Raw genomic sequence first — 19919 nt, forward strand, 5'->3', positions numbered from 1 at the left:
TAGGGAAAGCACACAAAAATTCCAGTTTTTTTTTTTTGCATACCTACTTACCTTTGTAAGCATGGGCTGTTGTCTTGGGTTTTATCCAAGCTCTTCTTTAAGTCAGTTCATAGGTTTCAGTTAAGAAGACCAAACACTTGCAGTCAGAAATAGCATCTCTATCTCTGCCTGAGATAGGATCTCATTATGTAGCCCTGGCTGTACTAGAATCCACTATGACGACCAGGCTGGCCTCAAACTTACAGAGATCCACCTGTCTCTGCCTCCTGAGGCACGGGCCATGTCTGTCTGCAGCTCCTAATAAAAGCAATATAATATCACTACTGGCCTGGCTAAATCTATTCTGAATTAATGTCTCGTAAAAGACATCTTTTAAAGCAGCAAGAAATACTGAGCATGCATGTTCTGTATCATTTCTTGTCATTTCTTCTAACATTTCAGCCTAGTTTGGTATCGAGAGTGCCATACAAGACAGTAGGCTGCAGGCTGTTCAAATGTCCTGCCTGAAAAAAAAAGAATATTCACTTTTGTACCTCACTCTCAATATACTGTCACTTTCCATGGTCTTATATTGAGATTTCTTTCTTTTCCTTTTTTGGTTTTTCGAGACAGTGTTTATCTGTGTAGCTTTGGAGCCTGTCCTGGAACTAGCTCTTGTAGAACAGGCTGGTCTTGAACTCAGAGAGATCCACCTGCCTCTGCCTCCCAAATGCTGGGATTAAAGGTGTACACACCACTGCCCGGTTTAATATTATTCACAACAGCCTTTTTCCAGGTAAAAGATTATTTTATGCTCATAAGAGAAAAGTTATTACCAGTCATTGTGGTGCATGCCTTTAATCCCAATCCTCAGGCTGGTTTACAGAGTGAGTAACAGGACAGCCAGGGCTATACAGAGAAACTGTCTCAAAAAGGGGGAGAGGAGGGAGAGGAGGGAGAGGAGGGAGGGAGAGAGGGAGAGAGAGAGAGAGAGAGAGAGAGAGAGAGAGAGAGAGAGAGAGAGAGAGAGAGCGTTTTATTGTTCAGAGAACTAGGAGAGCATCAAGCATGAGGGTTACTTTAATTTACAATAAAGAAATACATAGAACAGAGTTGGAATGACTGTTCACAAAATCAGTAGGGTTGCAGACTCCACCATCCATAACACCCAGATACTATTTCCAGAATCCTCATGAGGCTATCTGGGCTCCACCTCAGATGCCTACAGTGTTAAGAAGGGAAAAGAAACAGAGAGGAAGGATTTCTTAAATATTCTACTCATACAAATACATCTTGTTTACCTGATATGGAGACTGAGATAGGTTTTACTTGTCTAGGGTTTTGTGACTGAAAGGGAAATGAAAATTGGGCAGAGCATCAGTCTCTGATACAAACACATCAGTTTTTTCATTGTAAATGAAATGTAATCTATAGGTGTAGCTTTTAACTTTCAGTTAACAAACTACATATTCAAGTTATTTTTTATTTCCTAGATTTATCCTGAGTATTCAGCTCATTCTTTATAAATAATATTCTTGAGTTGACACCAAAGATGGTGAAACATAAGTGTGGGAACTTTGTGACAAATCAAACACATGCTTATTATATGATCTGTTCAAGGCACTGTTCTAAGTGCTTTTACATGATTAAACATGATATGAAAAAAATTAGTCTGAGATCTACCTTACAATGATTAAATCAAAGCAAGGTTACTTATAAGAAAAAGTCATAAAGGAAATGAACTGATAGGACCACAATAACAATGATACAAATATTTTCTATGCTAAAGACCTTTCTATACCACAGTAACAGAATCACTTTTTATTGTAATTTGCTAAAATGCAGTACAGTTATAAACAAAAGACTTTCATATGTGGATTATATCAGCATTTCTAGTCTTCCATATAACTTTTCAAATGCTGAACCTCATGAGTCCTATATTTACATTTGTAAGAATTCTTCACTGATAATGATCAGGAAAAGCTTTGCTAATCAAAAAGAATAAGTTAACTCAAATAAAAAATTGTGAATGATGATTGAAGTCTATTCCACATTCTTTACAATCAAAAGATTTGTCATTGTTATGCATTCTCTGATGTTGCATTAATTGTGACCCGCGCGTAAAGGCCTTCTCACATTCTTTACACTGATAGGGTTTCTCACCAGTGTGAATTCGCTGGTGCCGAGAAAGATGCGAGCTCTGAGTGAAGGCCTTCTCACATTCTTTGCATTCATAGGGCTTCTCACCTGTATGAATTCTCTGATGGAGAGTAAGTTGCGAGCCATGACCAAAGGCCTTCCCGCATTCCTTGCATTCATAAGGTTTTTCTCCAGTGTGAGTCCGCTGGTGTTGAGTGAGTTGTGAACCACGAATGAAGGCCTTGCCACATTCCCTACACCGATACGGTTTCTCACCAGTGTGAATTCTCTGGTGTTGTATGAGTAGTAATCCACGAGCGAAGGCTTTGCCGCATTCGCTACACACATACGGTTTCTCGCCGGTATGAAGTCTCTGATGTTGAGAAAGATGTGAGCTCTGAGTGAAGGCCATTCTGCACTCCTTACATTCATAGGGCTTTTCCCCAGTATGAATTCTTTGATGTTGAGTAAGCTGTGAGCCACGAATAAAAGATTTCCCACACTCCTTACACTCATAGGGTTTCTCACCAGTGTGGATTCTCTCATGCTGAGTAAGTTCTGAGCCCCGACTGAAGTTTTTTCCACACTCTTTACAGTCATAGGGTTTTTCACCAGTGTGAATCCTCTGATGTCGAGTAAGGAGTGATCCACGATTAAAGGCTTTCCCACACTCCTTACATTGATAGGGTTTCTCACCAGTATGGATTCTCTGGTGTTGAGTGAGTTGTGAGCCATGACTGAAGGTCTTTCCACATTCTTTACATTCATAAGGCTTTTCATTAGTATGGATCCTCTGATGTTGAGTAAGTTGGGAACCACGGATAAAAGCCTTTCCACATTCATCACATTTGTAGGGTTTTTCACCAGTGTGAATTCTTTGATGTTGCATAAGTAGTGAGCCTCGAATAAAAGCCTTTCCACATTCCTCACATTCATATGGCTTTTCTCCACTATGAATTTTCTGATGCTGTGAAAGCTGTGAACCGCACACAAAAGCCTTCCCACACTCTTTACATTCATAGGGTTTCTCACCAGTGTGACTTCTTCTATGGAGAATGAGCTGGGAAAGCTGAGTGAAGACCTTCCTACATTCTTTACAGTCATACAGCTTCTCTCCAGTATGGAGTCTCTGGTGCAGGGTAAGCTGCGAATTCTGGGTGAAGGCCCTTCCACATTCTTTACATTCAAAGGGTTTCTCACCAGTGTGGACTTTTTGATGTCGGCTTAGTTGTGAGCTTCGAATAAAGGTTTTCCCACATTCTTCACACTTATATGGCTTTTCACCAGTATGAATCCTATGGTGTAAAATAAGTTGGGAGCTTTGAGTAAAAGCCTTTCCACATTCCTTGCACGCATAGGGTTTCTCACCGGTATGAAGTCTTTCATGAAGACTTAGCTGAGAATCACGACTGAAGGCTTTCCCACACTGCTCACATTCATAGGGTTTCTCACCAGTGTGAACACTCTGATGCTGAGCGAGGTGTGAGGCTCGCCTGAAGGCTTTTCCACATCCCTCACATGTATATGGTTTCTCTATGGAATAGTCTCTTGGATGCTGAGATAAATAAGTATGTGGGCTGAAAATGGACATTTTGTCATATGTTATCATCTCTTGCCTGTAATATTACTTCTGATTTTCTTCTTCCTTCTCTAATCTGACTTTGACTCCCAAATATCTTCTAGAAATAGTTTTAGGTCACAGTTTTTGAGCCTGTCACTCATTTCCCATTGAGGTCATTCTGATTCCTTAATGTGCTGTTTGGAGATAAGTCCTTATTCAAACACCTAGAAGGCAAGTCTGAAAGATAAGAGAGAAGACTTTAGAGAAATATAACTAATTTATCAGGAAAGACAACAGGAAAGTCATATCTGTAAGAAGTAACGAGTATATATTAGCATTCTCCAAATATTCCTTACTATACCCCACCCACATCAATATCTACCTTTCACAGCAAAACTTACTACAGAGTTTCATTAAAGTAATAGCATTTTCCATTCTATGTTATTCTATACATGCCACTAAAGTAAAAAAATCTTCCTGTCAACCTCTAGAGTACTGAAATTACAGGCATAAGACAAACACTAAGCCCACATAATACAGTTAAATAACTTAAAAGTCAGAGATTTAAAGAGATGGCTCAGAGGTTAAGAGCACTGGCTGCTCTCGCAGAGGACCTAGGTTCAATTCTCAATACCACCTGGTGATTCACAACTATCTGTTTCTCCATAACTCCAGTTCCAGGGGATCTGACACCTTCTTCTGGTCTCCACAGGCACCACACGCATGTACACGTGCAGGCAAAACACTCACACACATGAGATAATATGTTTTAAATTAGGTTATCAGATACAAGGGGAAGAAATTCTTACCAACTGGCATCAAGTTACTAAAGTTTTCCAAACATCACATCTCTTTACAAATCCCTTTGAATAGAGTCCAAACATTTCCACTCTTCCTGAGAGAAGTCAAAGCAACATGACTAACCATCAGTGATTTCTGGAAAAAAAAAACACAATTACCAGCTGTAGAAATAAAGGATACAGTTCTTTAATGGAGGGGGAGATGAAAAGAAATACTCCATAAAGGCCACTGCCAAGTATACAGATTGAAGCTTTGACACAGCATAGAATGAATGAAGTCATGAGGTGTGAGCATGTTCCAATTTTCTCCTGCAGGTATCTTCTGCATATAAAATATCTCATTATACTGGTAAGTCTATGAAGGAATATAGTCCATACATGTCCCAATTTCTTTTATGAAACAACATATACAAATACCCTGTAAAAAATACTTAAGTTGGATATCACAATTCAACAAATGCTGTTTCTCTTCCTTTTAGGAATAAGAAAAATAATTGGATTTCTCCCTATAAATCTTTTAGCTGTTATTTCTTGGTTTCGACAGTCTCTCATAGGTACCAGGTTGGCCTTAACCTTACTATATGGCCAAGGATGAGCTTGACTTGAACTCCTCCTTCTTTTGCCTCCCTTTCCTTGGTGTTGGGATCACAGCCTTAACTGATAAACGCATTCTACATCTAGAGTATTCTGACTCACAGTAAAAGAAAATTGTCCGTACAACAGATGCTTCCTTCAAGGAAGTTGGAATGTGCTATTTCTTGTTATGTTCACATATATGTTTCTCTCCATACTTTATTGTCTTTTTATCCCTGGTGATCTACTAAAACACTCTATTCCTTATAAATATAGTTTAATTATTATAGTGTATCTTTGCAAGAGGCACTCTGGGTTCTTAGAACATCTTACATGTTCTTTCAGTCCCTAGACTCCCCTGCTGGAAATTCACATTCCCAATTCAGAGTCCTGTTTCATGAACTGAGATTTTCAAACTGTGGAAATACACAGCTGGTACAACCTTATGAGACTTGTACAATACTAAAGAATTTTGTATCTTCATAGTCATCATTATATCAGATTATAATAGTCAGTGTTCTCTAAAGTAGCAGAACTTACAGACTGAATCTCTCTGTCTCTGTCTGTCTGTCTGTCTGTCTCTCTCTCTCTCTGAACAGAAAATCTAAGAATCCAGTAGTTTCTCAGTCTAAGGCTGGAATCCCAAAGAAGTAGGTTCTAATGCCAGTGAAGGAATGGACTTGCTAGCAAGGCAAGAGAAAGCAGGCAAAGAGCAAAAATCTTCCTTCTCTCAAGTCCGTATACAAGTTTCCGGCAGAAGGTGTAGCCCAGATAAGATCTGGACTAAAAGTATAACTTCCCACTTCAAATTAAGCAGAAATCCCTCATGGGTGTGCCTTCTATTTTGGAGTTATAATTAATTCCAGGATGCAGTCACATTGATAACCAAGAGAATTACATCATAATTACAACACAGAGAATTACATCATAAGCACTTTCTATGTCACCAGTAATTTTATTTATTTTTTATTTTAATTTTAAATAGCTTGTTTTACATGTCAATCCCAGTTCCCTCTCCCTCCCCTCCTCCTGCACCCCCCGTGCCATCCCCCCCCATCCTCCCAGCCTATTGCCAATTCCTTTCGCATAGGGGATATCTAGAGTCTATCATTTCATTCAGGGTAGGGTCCAGGCACTTCCCTAAGAGTCCAGGCAGAGAGAGCAACTCTCTTTGTGTTATGGACACACGATGTCTGTTTGTATTCCAGGGATAAACACTGATCCACTGCTCAGGACCCCATAGGTAGCCCTGTCACCAGTAATTTAATCTTTTTTATAGACTCTAGGCTAGCATTGTATAATAGATCAGATTTTCATTTTTTAAAAGTTCAGGATATTAGAAATGTGTTTCTAACTTTTGAGTATTACTATTTATCACTCTTAAAATCTCCTTTTTCCATCTAAACAATACAAAAATGGAACTATATCTATCCCAACTATATACCTTCAACCTCACAACTTAATATTGAGTTTCAAAATGATCCAATTACCAGTATTGATGAGTCCCGTATACCTAATCTCTGTATCCAAATTCCCTGGCCATTATCTAGCCTGAATGTTTACAAAACATGAGCTCTCTCTATAATCCCAGCATGAGAGGCTGGTGAAGGATGATAATGAGTTTGAGGCCAGCCTGAAGTACATAGTGAGTTGGGGAGCCAATGTAGGCTAAATAAGCAAGTTTAAGACCAGCATGGGCTCTACAGAAAGGCCCTATCTCAAATAAAGCCACATGCTGAGAGACTCAAAGATTTCCTTTATTATGTACCAACTCTTCTTCCTTATAAAATCAGAGGAATCTCTATCTTATAAAATCTTTTGTTAGATCAGTGCTCCTAGTCAAAGATGTATGTAGGGCTGGAGATAGGGCTCAGTGGTTACGAGCACTTGCTCTTTTTGAAGAGGATAAGAGTTCAGTTCCCAGCACCTACATGGTGACTTACAACCATCCTAACTCCACTTCCGTATTTCTAGTGTTTTCTAACTACAAAGGGTACCAGGCATGCATACATACATGCAGGCAAAATATTCATATATACAAAACAAATAAATCTTTAAAAATTTAAGATCACTTGCTGCTCTTTCAGAGAACCTGAATTTGGTTCCCAGCACCCACATACTGGCATACAACCATCCATAATTCCAGTTCCAGAGTATCTAATGCCCTCTTCTGGCCTTTGTGAGTATCTGCACTCCTATAGTACACTTATATACGTGCAGGCAAAACATTCCTACACCTAAAATAAAAATTCTTAATTTGTTAAAAGTTGCCAAATATATTGGTAAATAGGCACACAATTATAGGCTACATTGGAAAGATGCATGTATCATTATAAGAATGAGGCAAAATAGGGAGCATACTCAGTTAGGAAGGAGGTGCCAGGAATATGCACTGTTAACAAACCTGCTAGTAAGTGAAGTAATTAAAAATGCACAGTAAACCCCACACACTAGCCAACCAACCCCAATAAAACTCATTGGTTCCCACTAAGATGGGAGGAAGCTAGAAAGAAGATCCTCAGACAAGCCAACCTACAAAGACTCTGAAGTCACACCAGCTGCCTGGAAGAAGCAAAAACCAACTGAGTTGCCTGGAAGAGGCTAAGACCAGAGTTGAAGGGACACTCTCAAGCTTGCTTATCTGCCTGCAGGCTGTGCAGTGTGCTTCGGGTTCCCAGCTTTTGTGAAATGTCACTTGTGCTGGGGTGGGCTTTGATGATGCAATTGTCTTTGAGTCATTTCTGCTCCTGTAAGTAAGCCCTCACCCATATTCCTGTAATAAACCCCCCCCCAAAAAAAAAACCCAGCCAGGCGTCAGTGGCTCATGCCTTTAGGCAGAGGCAGGCAAATCTCTATGAGTTCAAGGCCAGCCTGGTCTACAGAGCTAGTTCCAGGACAACCTCCAAAGCAATAGAGAAACTCTATCGTGAAAAACAACAAACAAACAAACAAAACACAACTCATTAGTTCACAAAACTGAAATCTGGTGGTATACACACTTTGGTCTGTCATGGGCTCCATATCTGGGGTAAGTAGATATGAGCAGATGTATGTGCACGCGCGTGCATGCGTGTGTGCGTGCGTGCGTGCGTGTGTGCGTGTGTGTGTGTGTGTGTGTGTGTGTGTGTGTGTGTGTGTTGTCTTCCTGGGAGAAGTTTTGTCACACAACCTAATTGGCACCCAAACAGTGGCATGACAGAAACAAATGAGTCCAGTAATCAAAAGCCCCCTTTTGGCTACCCCAATTAACATGCCCAATCAAAACATACCACAGCACTCCAGCCCAGTCTTACATAGACCTGTGGTGATATACTGTTTATGACCTAATAAAGTCATTGAAGATCAGAATGCAAAGCTAGTTACAGCTGGGCACTAGTAGCACCCACATTTAATCCTAGGACTTAGGAGACAGAGGCAGATGGATCTCTGTGAGTTCAAGACCACTCAGGACTACATGAGGGAGAAACAGAGCTCATGCCTTTAATCCCAGGAATAGAGAGAATATATAGAGCTCAATGCAGTCTAAGGAGCAGTCTGAGATTCGGTAAGGAGCAGTGCAGTCTGGAGATGCAGTCTGAGGTTTGGTGGGTTGCCCCTTCAGTCTGAGTATTGGTAGAGGTTGAGAACTCTATAGTGGCTGGCTGCTTTACTCCTCTGATCTTTAGCTACACAGACCTCTCTCTTTTTCCTCTTAAAAAAAAACACACCTACAATCCGGTGTTGGTGGCGCATGCCTTTAATCCCAGCACTCGGGAGGCAGAGGCAGGTGGATCTCTGTGAGTTCGAGGCCAGCCTGGTCTACAGAGCGAATTCCAGGACAGCCTCCAAAACAATAGAGAAACCCTGTCTCGAAAAACAAACAAACAAAAATCACACCTACAAGTAATTTGCTGCTATGTCTGCCTGAGTCAGAAATCGGCCACTTTTCTTTTCCACTTAATAAAGGATCTCTGTGAAAATAAGTGTTAGGGTGTGGTCTGTGCCTAATCCAGAGGTTGGGAGGGAGCATCCCCCTCACAGTTGTGGGTCCCTTCAATAGCTGTTGCAGGCTTAGGCATGTCTATGGGAGAAATCTCAGAAGGCAGTCTTCATCTAGGGTGGCACGCCTGCTTGAAGAGTGGGACCTACCACATGAATATGGAGTTGACCTGAAAAGAGTTAAAGTTTAGAAGGAGTTTTGCAGCCTTGGAAATTAGCACACAAGGGTCAAGATTGCCGGCAAGCAACAGCAGAGGCTTCCTGGCTACTGTTGTATGTAATTAGAAATGCATCTCGAGCTGAAATGGCAGCCAAGTAGGAACTTGCTTCTGTAAAGGTGCAACTGTAGCAAGAAAGAGAGACACAGCCAGCATCTTCCATGTTAGCTTAAGTAAATTAGATCAACAATAGGATGAGAGATTGTAATAAAAGCAGTTGAAGATATTCCGGGGTCCAACCTTTAATAGAAAAGGAGGGAAAATCTATAACCCAGCCTACAGATGGGGGACCTTAACAATGGTTCCACACAAGAAACAAGGAACCAGGAAATATTCAGCACTTGAACCACTGGAGCTGGAAAGACTAAAGCAAACAGTAAAGGAGCCGTCACAGACTGGCTTGTGAGGCTGTGGGACACAGGAGCAGATGACATCAGTGTGGCTGCAGTGGAAAACTGAGTAATGTAACTTTCCATCCCGCCTTAAGACAAGGCTGCGTAACCTGAGGGAATCAGTGCCCGATGGACTGGCACATCAGAGCCATTAGGAACACCTGCTTATCTCTGTCTACAGTTCCCACAAACAGCGGGACCAGAGGCACCAGTGCTATTGAAAGACTTAGGAGTCCTTCTAGGAAAAGCTGTGTTGGAAGCCCCATTCACCGGGCCAGACAGAACTATATCCCTAGAGAAGTTAAACAAAAGGTTGATCCAGCAGGGACCCAAGGCTGGTGTGGGGCTTCAGCACTGTTACCAGGCTCCTTTTTAGGCAAGACCTTGATGAAGTAGGAAAAGCTTTGGCAGATCTCAGTAACTTCCACTAGCATGTAAAGAGTCCATTAAGTAGGAGAGTGACCTAGAAGAGACAGCAAAGAGGTAAAGCCCAGGAAGACTTTGCTCTAGGTTCCTCAAAGACAAATGTAGCAAGATTTGTGTCGAGCTGGAGTTCCTAAGAAAAACGTTGACAGAAGCCAAACTGTGTGGCAAGGAGCTTCTGAAAGGCCCTAACCCAAGGAGCAGTTCACAGACGTCTGTGATACAACAGCACAGATGAAGACAATCAAGGCTGTCCCAGGAATGGGTGATTACCCACACACACCCCCAGACTAAGGAAGGTTCATGTCTCTCCAGCAAGAAGTTATGCTGGGGTGAAGGTGGTTTGTCCATCCCCGAACTCCCCCAACAGCTGGTATTGTGACTGAGGAGGCAACAGCCATCATGCCAACCCAGAATCACTCTGACCCAGGGAGCCAGCAGGTGCAGCAGGGGAGAGCAGGGCCACATTCACCTTTGGCTTTGAATAGGTCTGAGCATATTAAGCCAGGCCCACTGAGTTTATCAGACGTAGAAAAATGTAGGGAAGCTACAGGATACAGAAACATACTGGCTCAGAGTGAATGACTGAGGATTATAGAGAGCTAATTAAGTTAGTGTCTCCTATACATTCTTTGTATCCAACCTTGATCTGGAATTGGTACAAATGGATGGAACTTTTTCATGCTTTTGTTTGACCTTAGGATCTTCTTAGTTGTGAACTTCTGGAATCACCTGACACTGCTGAGAGCAGATGACCACAGACTTTCAACACGCTCCACCAAGGTTATCTTTGTTATGGGATGGTGGTTTGGGATGCTGTCTTACCCTACCCTGCCCATCCCCTGGAGAATGTTGTGTTATATACGTTATATAATGTTTCCCAGATTTGAAAAGGCACTGGAGAGACAAGCCAAGCAGCAAAACAGACAAACTAAGCTTAAAAGCAAGAATGAAGTCCTGAAAGCTGCACATGCAGTCCATGGCTCACAAACCCCACACCACCCCACCCATCACACACACACACACACACACACACACACACACACACACACACACACTTTTTAAAAGGAAATTGTAACCTCTTTCATTCAGTAACTAAAAGCACCAGTTGACAAAAAAAAAAATCAGTAGCAATATAACGGATTTATATAGCATTACTTATATAGCATTACATCAAGAATTTGATGTAACTGATACACACAGACAATACCTACACCCAATTGTCAAGAGCTGGATAGACCTGGACGGGGCATAGCTACCAGGTTTAAGCAATAAGTCAACATGGAAAGCACAGCAAAATGGCTAATTCAGATAAAGTGCCAACTCACTCACTGTTCAATTTCCTCCATGGAACAGCACAGAGAGAGTCAATCAACACTGCTGGGGGAAATTCTCTCAATACCAAGAGAACATTGAAGGAAAGTTTCCTGCTGTTTTGTGAAGATGGAGGAAAGGGCTAGGAGCAGGCAAAAGAGAACTGCTTTAGAGGAGGGATAAAATGTCTTCAAGCTTTTACCCATTGATGAGGACGCCTTGGCAAAAATATCCAGTAAACAGCCCTCCTAAGAGAGGTGGCTAGGTGAGGAATGCGGGTGTGCGTGGGACACGGCTGGTGAGACACGGCGTCAGCTCCCTTGGAAGACTGGAAAGCATTCCATGTGTACTAAATCAGTTATGGTGAGGACAGCTTTCCCCCAAGTGGCTTACCAGGATCACCTTTGAAGAAAAAGAGACAAATTCAATAAATAAAAGAAAATCCATAAAGGGCTAGCAGATTTAAACAACACAATCAATCTCCCCATCTAGATGACACTGATTCTACCCAACACCAGCAGAATACAGCCTTTCCAACTGCACGGGGAACGTTTACTAAGATGCACCAAAATGTAAGTCAGAAAACAAATCTTAGAAAATTTAAAAAGATTCAAGGCACACAAAGAAATAAGAAACATCAGATCTATTAAACTACTTGGAAAATGAAAGAACATATCTCATGGGTTAAAGAAAAAAGGCCAAGGGCAAGTTGAGAAGGATTATACACTGAAGGCAGAAAAGCATGATCAGGGTATAATAACTTTTGAGCTGTGCAAATAAGGGTTTATTACATGTTTTCTCAGTTTTAAATTCCAATCAAATTCTAAAAAAAACAACAAAGCTAGGAGTGGTGGTGTAGGAGGAAAACAAGGCCGCCATTAACCATGTGACTTACTAGAGGCGCATACAGATGAGATAATAAAAGAGCGGTTTACCACACCGCTAACCACACCCACTTTAGGCATGACTAAAGACGTATACGGACGGACGTAAAGACGTATACGTACGTAGGCAGTGAACTACATCACTAGCCAGGCCCACTTTTGGGCATGGCTAGGGGGCGTTACCGGGGAAGGCATAAAAGACTGAAGAATGGAAGTCTTGGTCTCTTTCTCCAGCTTTTGGCTTCCAGTTCGGTGGCAGAAAACTACTCGGCTCATCTGGGTTACTTGTTTGGTATCTTGTGAGTAATTTCGACAATAAATACTTAGTTTTACTTTCAGTAAGTGTGCCGTTTATCGTTACAGCATCAGTTTGGTGTCAGAAGTGAGATTCGAACCCACGCCTCCATCATGGTGGCACAGGCCTGACCATGTCAGCTTTTAGGAGGCAGAGACAAGAGAACCAAGACTTCAAGGTGATCCTCACCTGGGCTACACAAGCATCCTAACCTTGGATTCCCTGGGCACCTGCAGATACATGGGACATATTCATTTGAGTACACAAATACCAAACTTTATTTACTAAAGAAATAGATAAAAGGCAAACAAAACTGAAGATAAATACATGTCAGCACACTCCTGAAGGCTGAGGCAAGAGCTATACCTAGTCTTAGCTATACAACAAGATTACGTTGATAAAAATACAAATTTAAAATGCCAAAACCCCTCAAACATTAAAGAAAGATAGACAATACAAGAATGCTCTTACTTTTAACTCCATGAACATCAAACCCACCCTTTATATAAATTTAATCACTACTGGGAAACATCTATCGCAAATACACATTTTCATTACTCTCAAATTATAAAACTTAATTGCCATTGGGGGTTAGTGTGTGTCTTTAATCCCAGATCTTGGGGGGGGGAGAGGAAGATGGTGAAAGACCCCTACCCAGGACCCCCTAGGAAAAGAAAAACAAGGCCAGGCCCGTTGCCTAATGAAAAAACCCAGACCAGGTGCCTCGCCCAGCTGGCAGGATGTCAAACAGGATGTCTGTGGTCACCAGAGCAGTCATGGAACCCGGATAATAATTGCTGAAGCGTGCTGGGGTCTTTCATGAGGTAATACCAGGAAACTTAGTCCGTGGGAACTACCCCTACTCCCAAGATGAGCCAATGAAATGCCTGTTGCTATGCTGATACTTATGTAACCATTAAAACTCTATAAATATTGTATTCCCTGCAAGCCCAGTATGCTCTGCACCCAAGTTGCAGTAGCATCTGCAGTGGTCTGGCCCTGGTTCTTGGGCAGAGGGTTCAGTTCAGTGCCCGGCGCTTTGATGCCGAGGTCTTTCAATGGGTCTCTATGATTTCTAGGACATCCTGGTCTACATAAAGAGGTTCAAACCAGGCAGTGAGCCCCTGCCTCAAAAATAATTACTAAAATAAATAAATTGCCTTGTTCCTCCATTATAAGAGAAGACTTAGATTGGAGATATTTACAAAAATATCAATAAAGTAAAACAGAGATGTTGTGATGCAATAAAGGCGGTTGAGGAAACAAATATCTACTTACCTCAAGCTTCCCTTCTGAATGTACAATGGTCATTTTTTCTCTTCTGTGCTGTACTCTGAGAAGAAGAGTGGACCGAGATACTATGCTGTTCTTGCCATATACTCTAAATTACACCCTCTTCCTCTATCCCCACAATCCACCCCTCAAAAAAGCAAAGTACCAAGATTGTATTGCAAATGGACAAGGTCAAGTTGTCTTAGGCTTGATTTATCTCCATACTTAAAACTGTCCACTAGAGGGCAGAGTCATGGGTTCTAGCCTCCACAGTACTTCTACAAGTATCTCCCACTCCTGAAATTCGTTATATTTCCTGGCATCCTGTCTTAGAGGTGTTACGGACTCTCAAAGTATCATCTAAGTACTATGCCTGCAGCTTCACCCAGACTCTTAACTATCTGACTTCCTTTCTGTCAGTTTCCTTGGCTATAAGATCAGGGAGCACTGGGAACCAGCAACAAAACTCTACTTCCCAGGCTACATGCGGAGGAGTGGCAGAACTCAATCGATCCTGGCCACTTAGGAATGGATGAGTAGCCACTATGGTCAAAACAGAGGTTAAGCCCTTAAATTCCGGGAGGGGCTTGGGGAGAGACACAAAAAAATCACAAGAAATCCATGAACCTTTGATAGAGTCAGCCCCCAAATGAATTCCAAACAAAATTTTACCTCTGTGCGCTACCGAACCAGTGTAAGATCACAGGTACAAAACATACTAACGGCCACACAAAGCCACATGCTAGAGTCATGCTTTCATGGTTAGAGCTACAATGTTTGAGCACTTAAACAGGATCCAAGTGTGCAGAAGAAACATACTGTGGGGTAAGAACTGCCAGCGACACTCTTTTACAAGGGTGTACTTCTACTTTATTTCATCCATGAAAACAGCACACACAGTCCCACAGTCTGCTCTCTCTCTGTCTCTCTGTCTCTGTCTCTCTGTCTCTGTCTCTGTCTCTGTCTCTCTCTCTCTCTCACAAACACACACACACACACACACACACTCAGGACACTGTCATCCACGTCTTCGCAGGCAAACCACCTACGCGCGGGATACCAGGCACGGCCACCAAGCCCAAAGTGACACACACGTCCACACACCTGGTGACAAGAGCACCCGTCCTCCGCTGCACACGTGGTGCCGACACAACCACGGGCACAGAAGCATCCCCAGTCAGGGAAGCACACACCCCGGGAGTCACAGCCCACGTTCACATCACACCAACCGCAAGCCAGGCTCGTAGAAGGCTCGCAAAGCAGGCGGGCTTGTAGCACGCGCACGAGGGACACGGCCACCTAACGCCACCGACACATCTGCAAGCGTTCCCAACTCTCCCACCTCCAGCGGAGCAGCTCAGGGTTCGGCCTCCAGGGGCCGACTGAAGCCTGATTCACAGACAGCCGGCTCCGCGGGACGCCTAAGGAGCTCGCCCACAGACGTAGCCCTCTGGCGACACAGGTACCCCGAACTCTCGCGAGGAAACGGACCCGAAGCGGCGTTTCGGGCACGGGGACTCTGGGAAATGTAGTCCAGCGTCGGGAAGGCAGCGGCCAAGTATGCTTTTTTTTTTTTTTTTAATTTTTTTTTTTTCCTTTCTCTCTTTAAATATCTGTGAGGTGAGCTGTAGTGGCGATAATACTATTTTATACCCCTGTGGGATTGCTCGACAGAGACTTCAGCCATAGTGATTTGCTTGTGAAGGGTCACTACATATTTCTGATATAACTGACTACTTGGCCTTGGTGATTTGTGTTATGGGAATAGGCTTCTCTTCTGTTTGTGTTTCATAGTGACTCCAGGGGTTCATTAGCACATGACTATGTGGCCGTGCTAACTGTGAAAAAAAAATGATGGTCAAGTTATTTTTTTTCCTCGAATACTTATTGGGTGACCTAAAAAATGTAAGCAATTTAGCCGAAAAGTAATTTAAATGTGACATTTTCTATTAGAGTTATAGTATGGGAAAAGTGAAAAAATTATAGTCTTTAGTTTTCTAAAAAGTTATTTTGAACCTGTTACATAAATAAGAATGAAGCTTAAGAAGAAAATGATTATGATGTCTAATGTTAGGCAACCATTTATTTATACTGTTTTATAATATACATTATAAATATTTTTAGTGCTCTAATCATTCCCATGTAACCATGTGTATGTCATAAATATATACATGTATTTTTTAAAACTATGAAAGAATAATGTGTTGGATGAGTGAGAATAGCCCCCACAAACTCATATGTTTGGATGTTAGTTCCCAGTTAGCAAACGTGCTGATTGGGGAGTACTTAGTATGAAGTATTCAGTTAAGGAGTGAATTTCTAAGGAATTACTGCGATTAATTTTATTTCATTTTATTTTGCCAATTTAAAGACTTTATTCCAGTCCATTGGGATGAGTGTTGGGACCATACTCAGGTATTCCAGACCTACGTGTAGCACGGGGCGTCCAGAGAATAGGGTTTTTGAAGGCAGAAGTCATGTCCTGGCATCTCTCTCAGTTAGCCAGAGAGGTCTCTGCATATGCAGGCAATGTAACAGAAGCTAAGGGAAGTTAACTGGGGCATTTTGACCTTGGGTTCCTTGAATGGAGTCGGGTACTTTTCTTCAGCTTCTCTTAAGATGGCTGAGCAAGGCACAGATCTATGAATGTAGCAGAACGTCATTAGGAGTCCTTTTATTGCTACAATTTTTTAAGAACAGTAGTATTTGGTTTTACCCTAGGTTCCTGAGCTATCTAATCTTTGGTTTTTGATTGCCCAAGTAGTGTAGGGTATTGGTTCCATTTTGTGGAATGGGCGTTAATCAGATATTGGCTGATTACTCCCACAAGATATGTGCCGCCATTGCTGTAGCCTATCTGGCAGGCAGGACATCACTGTAGGGTTTGTGCCTAGCTTAATGTTTATGTTCATCTTTTGGTAGATACAGAGTACTTTCTTGTACCAAAGATGCTAGAACATAGAACTGAAGGCTCTGTGTAGGCACTAGCTTAACCCCTCTGTGCTCAATGAGTTAAGTAGTTGTTTTCTTAAGCAATGAGGTCTTACTGTCAGTTTGTGAAGAACAACCTATAGTCTTGGCAATGGCCTGGGTTTTGGGGGGGTTCCATGGTACCCCTTTAGCCAAAAACTCAATTAGATGTAATTCAGTTCCAGTACTGGCAGCTTCATTTGTTGACAAGAGATGGCCAGTTGGGATCCCATCTCTCCCGTTATTTGATGATTTCATTTAGATTGCCTTCAGATATGCATACATTTTAGGAGGTTTCTACTGTATAAAGTTTCCATACTACCCATCAAGTTGGCCCTAATTTTACCTGTCTTGCCCTCTTCCCTCCCTGCCCCCACTTGATCCTCCTGTGCCAGAAATCCACAAACCATCCTTAACGATCTATTTCTTTTTCTTAATGAGATTTTTCTCTGTACCCTCTAGTCCCTCTGGATATTATGACTAGAGTAGCAGTGAACATGCTTGAGCAAGTGTCTCTGTGATAGGATGAAGCATCCTTTAGCTGGATCTTGAGGTAGACTGAAGCCCGTCTTCCCGAGGAACCACCACATTGATTCATTCCCACAGTAGCTGTATAAGTTTGTACTCCCATCAGCAACAGATTACTGCTTCCCTTACTTCACATCCTCTCCAGCATGATCATGGTCATTCGTTTTATTGATGTTAACCATTCTGGCACTTGTGAGATGAACTCAAAGTAGTTTTGACATTGATGTTCAAAGGTGTTGAACATTTCTTGAAGTGTTTCTCAGCCATTTTAGTTTCCTCTATTGAGAATTGTTAAGGAATATTAGTTTAACTTTGTAAAGATGTGTTACTTTTGCTTATTCTACGTTTGTTTAATGGTGTAAACATTGTTGCTTTCCCTCCTTAAAGAGCCTGATTGGTCTAATAAAAAAAAAGCTGAATGGTCAATAGCTAGTCAGAAGAGGGATAGGTGGGGCTGGTGGGCAGAGAGAATAAATAGGAGGAGGAATCTAGGTTCAAGAGAACAAGAGAGAGAATGAGGGAGAAACAGATGTCCAGGGTTAGTCAAACAGGCAGCTGCCAGGCAGCTAGGCACAGAGTAGGAAATACAGAATGAAAGAAAAGTAAAAAGTTTCATGGCAAAATGTAGATGAAGAGAAACAGGTTAAATTAAGTTCTGGAAGCTAGTGGGCCAAGCGGAAGATAAGGCCAACCATTCATAACTAATAATAAGTCACCGTGTCGTGGTTCGGGAGATGGTTGGTAGTCCAAAATAAAACCTGAAACAGAGAATTCTCTATTTAGATCATTATCCCATTTTAACTGGGCTATTTGTTTTCTTGATATCTAGTTTTTTTAGTACTTTATATATTTTGGATATTAGCACTCTGTTGGATGTGTAGTTGGTAAATCTTTTCCCATTCTGTAGAGGGCCACTTTGTTTGAATGACAGTGTTCCTTGTGCAGAAGCTTCTCAGTTTCACAAGACCCCATTTATTAATTGTTGATCTTTGTACCTCCATTAATGGTGTTCTGTTCATAAAGTTCTTTTCTGTGCCAGTGTGCTCAAGGCTATCCCCCACTTTCCCTTTGTGTCAGGTTCAGTGTATCTGGATTCATGTTGAGGTCTTTGATCCATTTGGAGTTGAGTCTTGTGCAGGATATAGTTGGATTTTTTGCATGCAGTCATCCAGTTTGACCTGCACCATTTGTTGAAGTTGCTGCCTTTTTTCCCAGTGTGTGTTTCTGACTTCTTCATCAAAAATCATATTATGGATTTATATTTGGAACTATTTGGATCTTCAATTCAGTTTCCTTCATCAATGTGTCTTTTTTTTGTGTCATGCTTTTTTTTATTACTGTAGCTCTATAGTACAACTTGAAATTGGGAGTGGTGATATCTCCCATAGTTCTTTTTTTATACAGGATTCTTTCAGCTATTCTGGGTTTGTGTGTGTATGTGAGTGAGTGTGTGTGTGTGTGTGTGTTTCCATGTGACACTGAAAAATCTCCTTTAAAGATCTGTGAAGGGGCTGGAGAGATGGCTCAGCAGTAAAGAGCAATGGTTCTTCCCAGAAGACCTGGGTTCAATTCCCAGCACCCACATGGCACTCACAACTATCTGTAGCTCCCGTTCCAGGGGATTTGATACCTTAACACCAATGCATATAAAATAAAGTTAAATGAATTATTTAATAAAAAAGATCTGTGAAGAATTGTGTTGGAATTTTGATGGAATTGCATTGAATCTGTATATTGCTTTTGGTAGGATGACATTTTTACTATGTTAATTCTAATAATCTATGAGCATGGCAGACCTTTCTATCTTCTGATATCTTCTTCAATTTCTTCCTTTAGTGACTTGAAGTTTTCATCATCCAAGTCTTCTACTTGATTGGTTAGAGTTACCCCAAGATATTTTATATTATTTGGGGCTATTTGTGAAAGGTGGTGTTTCCCTGATTTCTTCCTCAGTCCTTTTGTCATTTGTATATAGGAGGGCTACTGATTTGGAGGGGATTAATTTTGTATCTAACCACTTGAAATGTTTACCACGTCTCTTGTCCCCCCATTCTCACTCCCTCCCTTAGGGTCCCTGTTGACTGACTCTGCAGGCTGGGACACTTACTATACCACATTTTTTTATCCATTCTTCAGATGGGGGGAATCTAGGCTGTTTCCAAGATCTGGCTATTACAAATAATGTTGCTATGAACATAGCTGAGAAAATGTCCTTGTGGTGTGAATGTGCCTCCTTTGGGTATATGTCCAACAGTGGTATTGCAGGCTCTTGAGACAGGTTGTTTCCTAATTTTTTGAGAAATCGCCATACTGATTTCCACAGGGACTGTACAAGTTTGCACTTCCACCAGCAATGGAGGAGTGTTCCCCTTTCTTCACATTCTCTCCAGAATAAGCTGTCATTGGCGTTTTTGATCTTAGCCATCCTGATTACTATAAGATGGGATCTCAGAGTGGTTTTGATTTGCATTTCCCTGATGACTAAGGATGTTGAGCATTTCCTTAAGTGTCTTTCTGCCATTTGAGATTGTTCTATTGAGAATTCTCTGTTTAGATCTGTATCCCATTTTTTAATTGGATTATTTGGTAGTTT

At 41.6% G+C, this 19919-nt stretch overlaps 1 protein-coding gene across 15 annotated transcripts in view; it reads right to left on the minus strand.

Annotated features, from left to right (window-relative positions):
- Positions 1–1041: 1041 nt before the first annotated feature.
- The window catches only part of LOC106022537 (zinc finger protein 420), a 37663-nt gene continuing 18785 nt past the window's right edge, over positions 1042–19919 (minus strand). Inside the window, exons 1-6 of one of the 15 annotated variants that reach the window (XM_040734532.1) lie at positions 15171–15301; positions 13835–13889; positions 12769–12786; positions 11580–11705; positions 4489–4615; positions 1042–3916 (exon numbers count right to left, since the gene is read on the minus strand). In XM_040734532.1, the coding sequence (XP_040590466.1) occupies positions 1991–3727 (1737 nt within the window). In that variant the 5' untranslated portion in view covers positions 3728–3916; positions 4489–4615; positions 11580–11705; ... (1 more) ...; positions 13835–13889; positions 15171–15301 and the 3' untranslated portion in view covers positions 1042–1990. Of the gene's footprint in view, positions 3917–4488; positions 4616–11391; positions 11780–12745; positions 12787–13834; positions 13890–14932; positions 15302–19919 lie in introns of those variants that run through there. The other 14 variants (XM_040734525.1, XM_040734533.1, XM_040734526.1 and 11 more) reach the window with 14 other exon arrangements.

The sequence above is a fragment of the Mesocricetus auratus genome, unplaced genomic scaffold, assembly GCF_017639785.1.
Source record: "Mesocricetus auratus isolate SY011 unplaced genomic scaffold, BCM_Maur_2.0 Super-Scaffold_100038, whole genome shotgun sequence".
Taxonomy (NCBI): domain Eukaryota; kingdom Metazoa; phylum Chordata; class Mammalia; order Rodentia; family Cricetidae; genus Mesocricetus; species Mesocricetus auratus.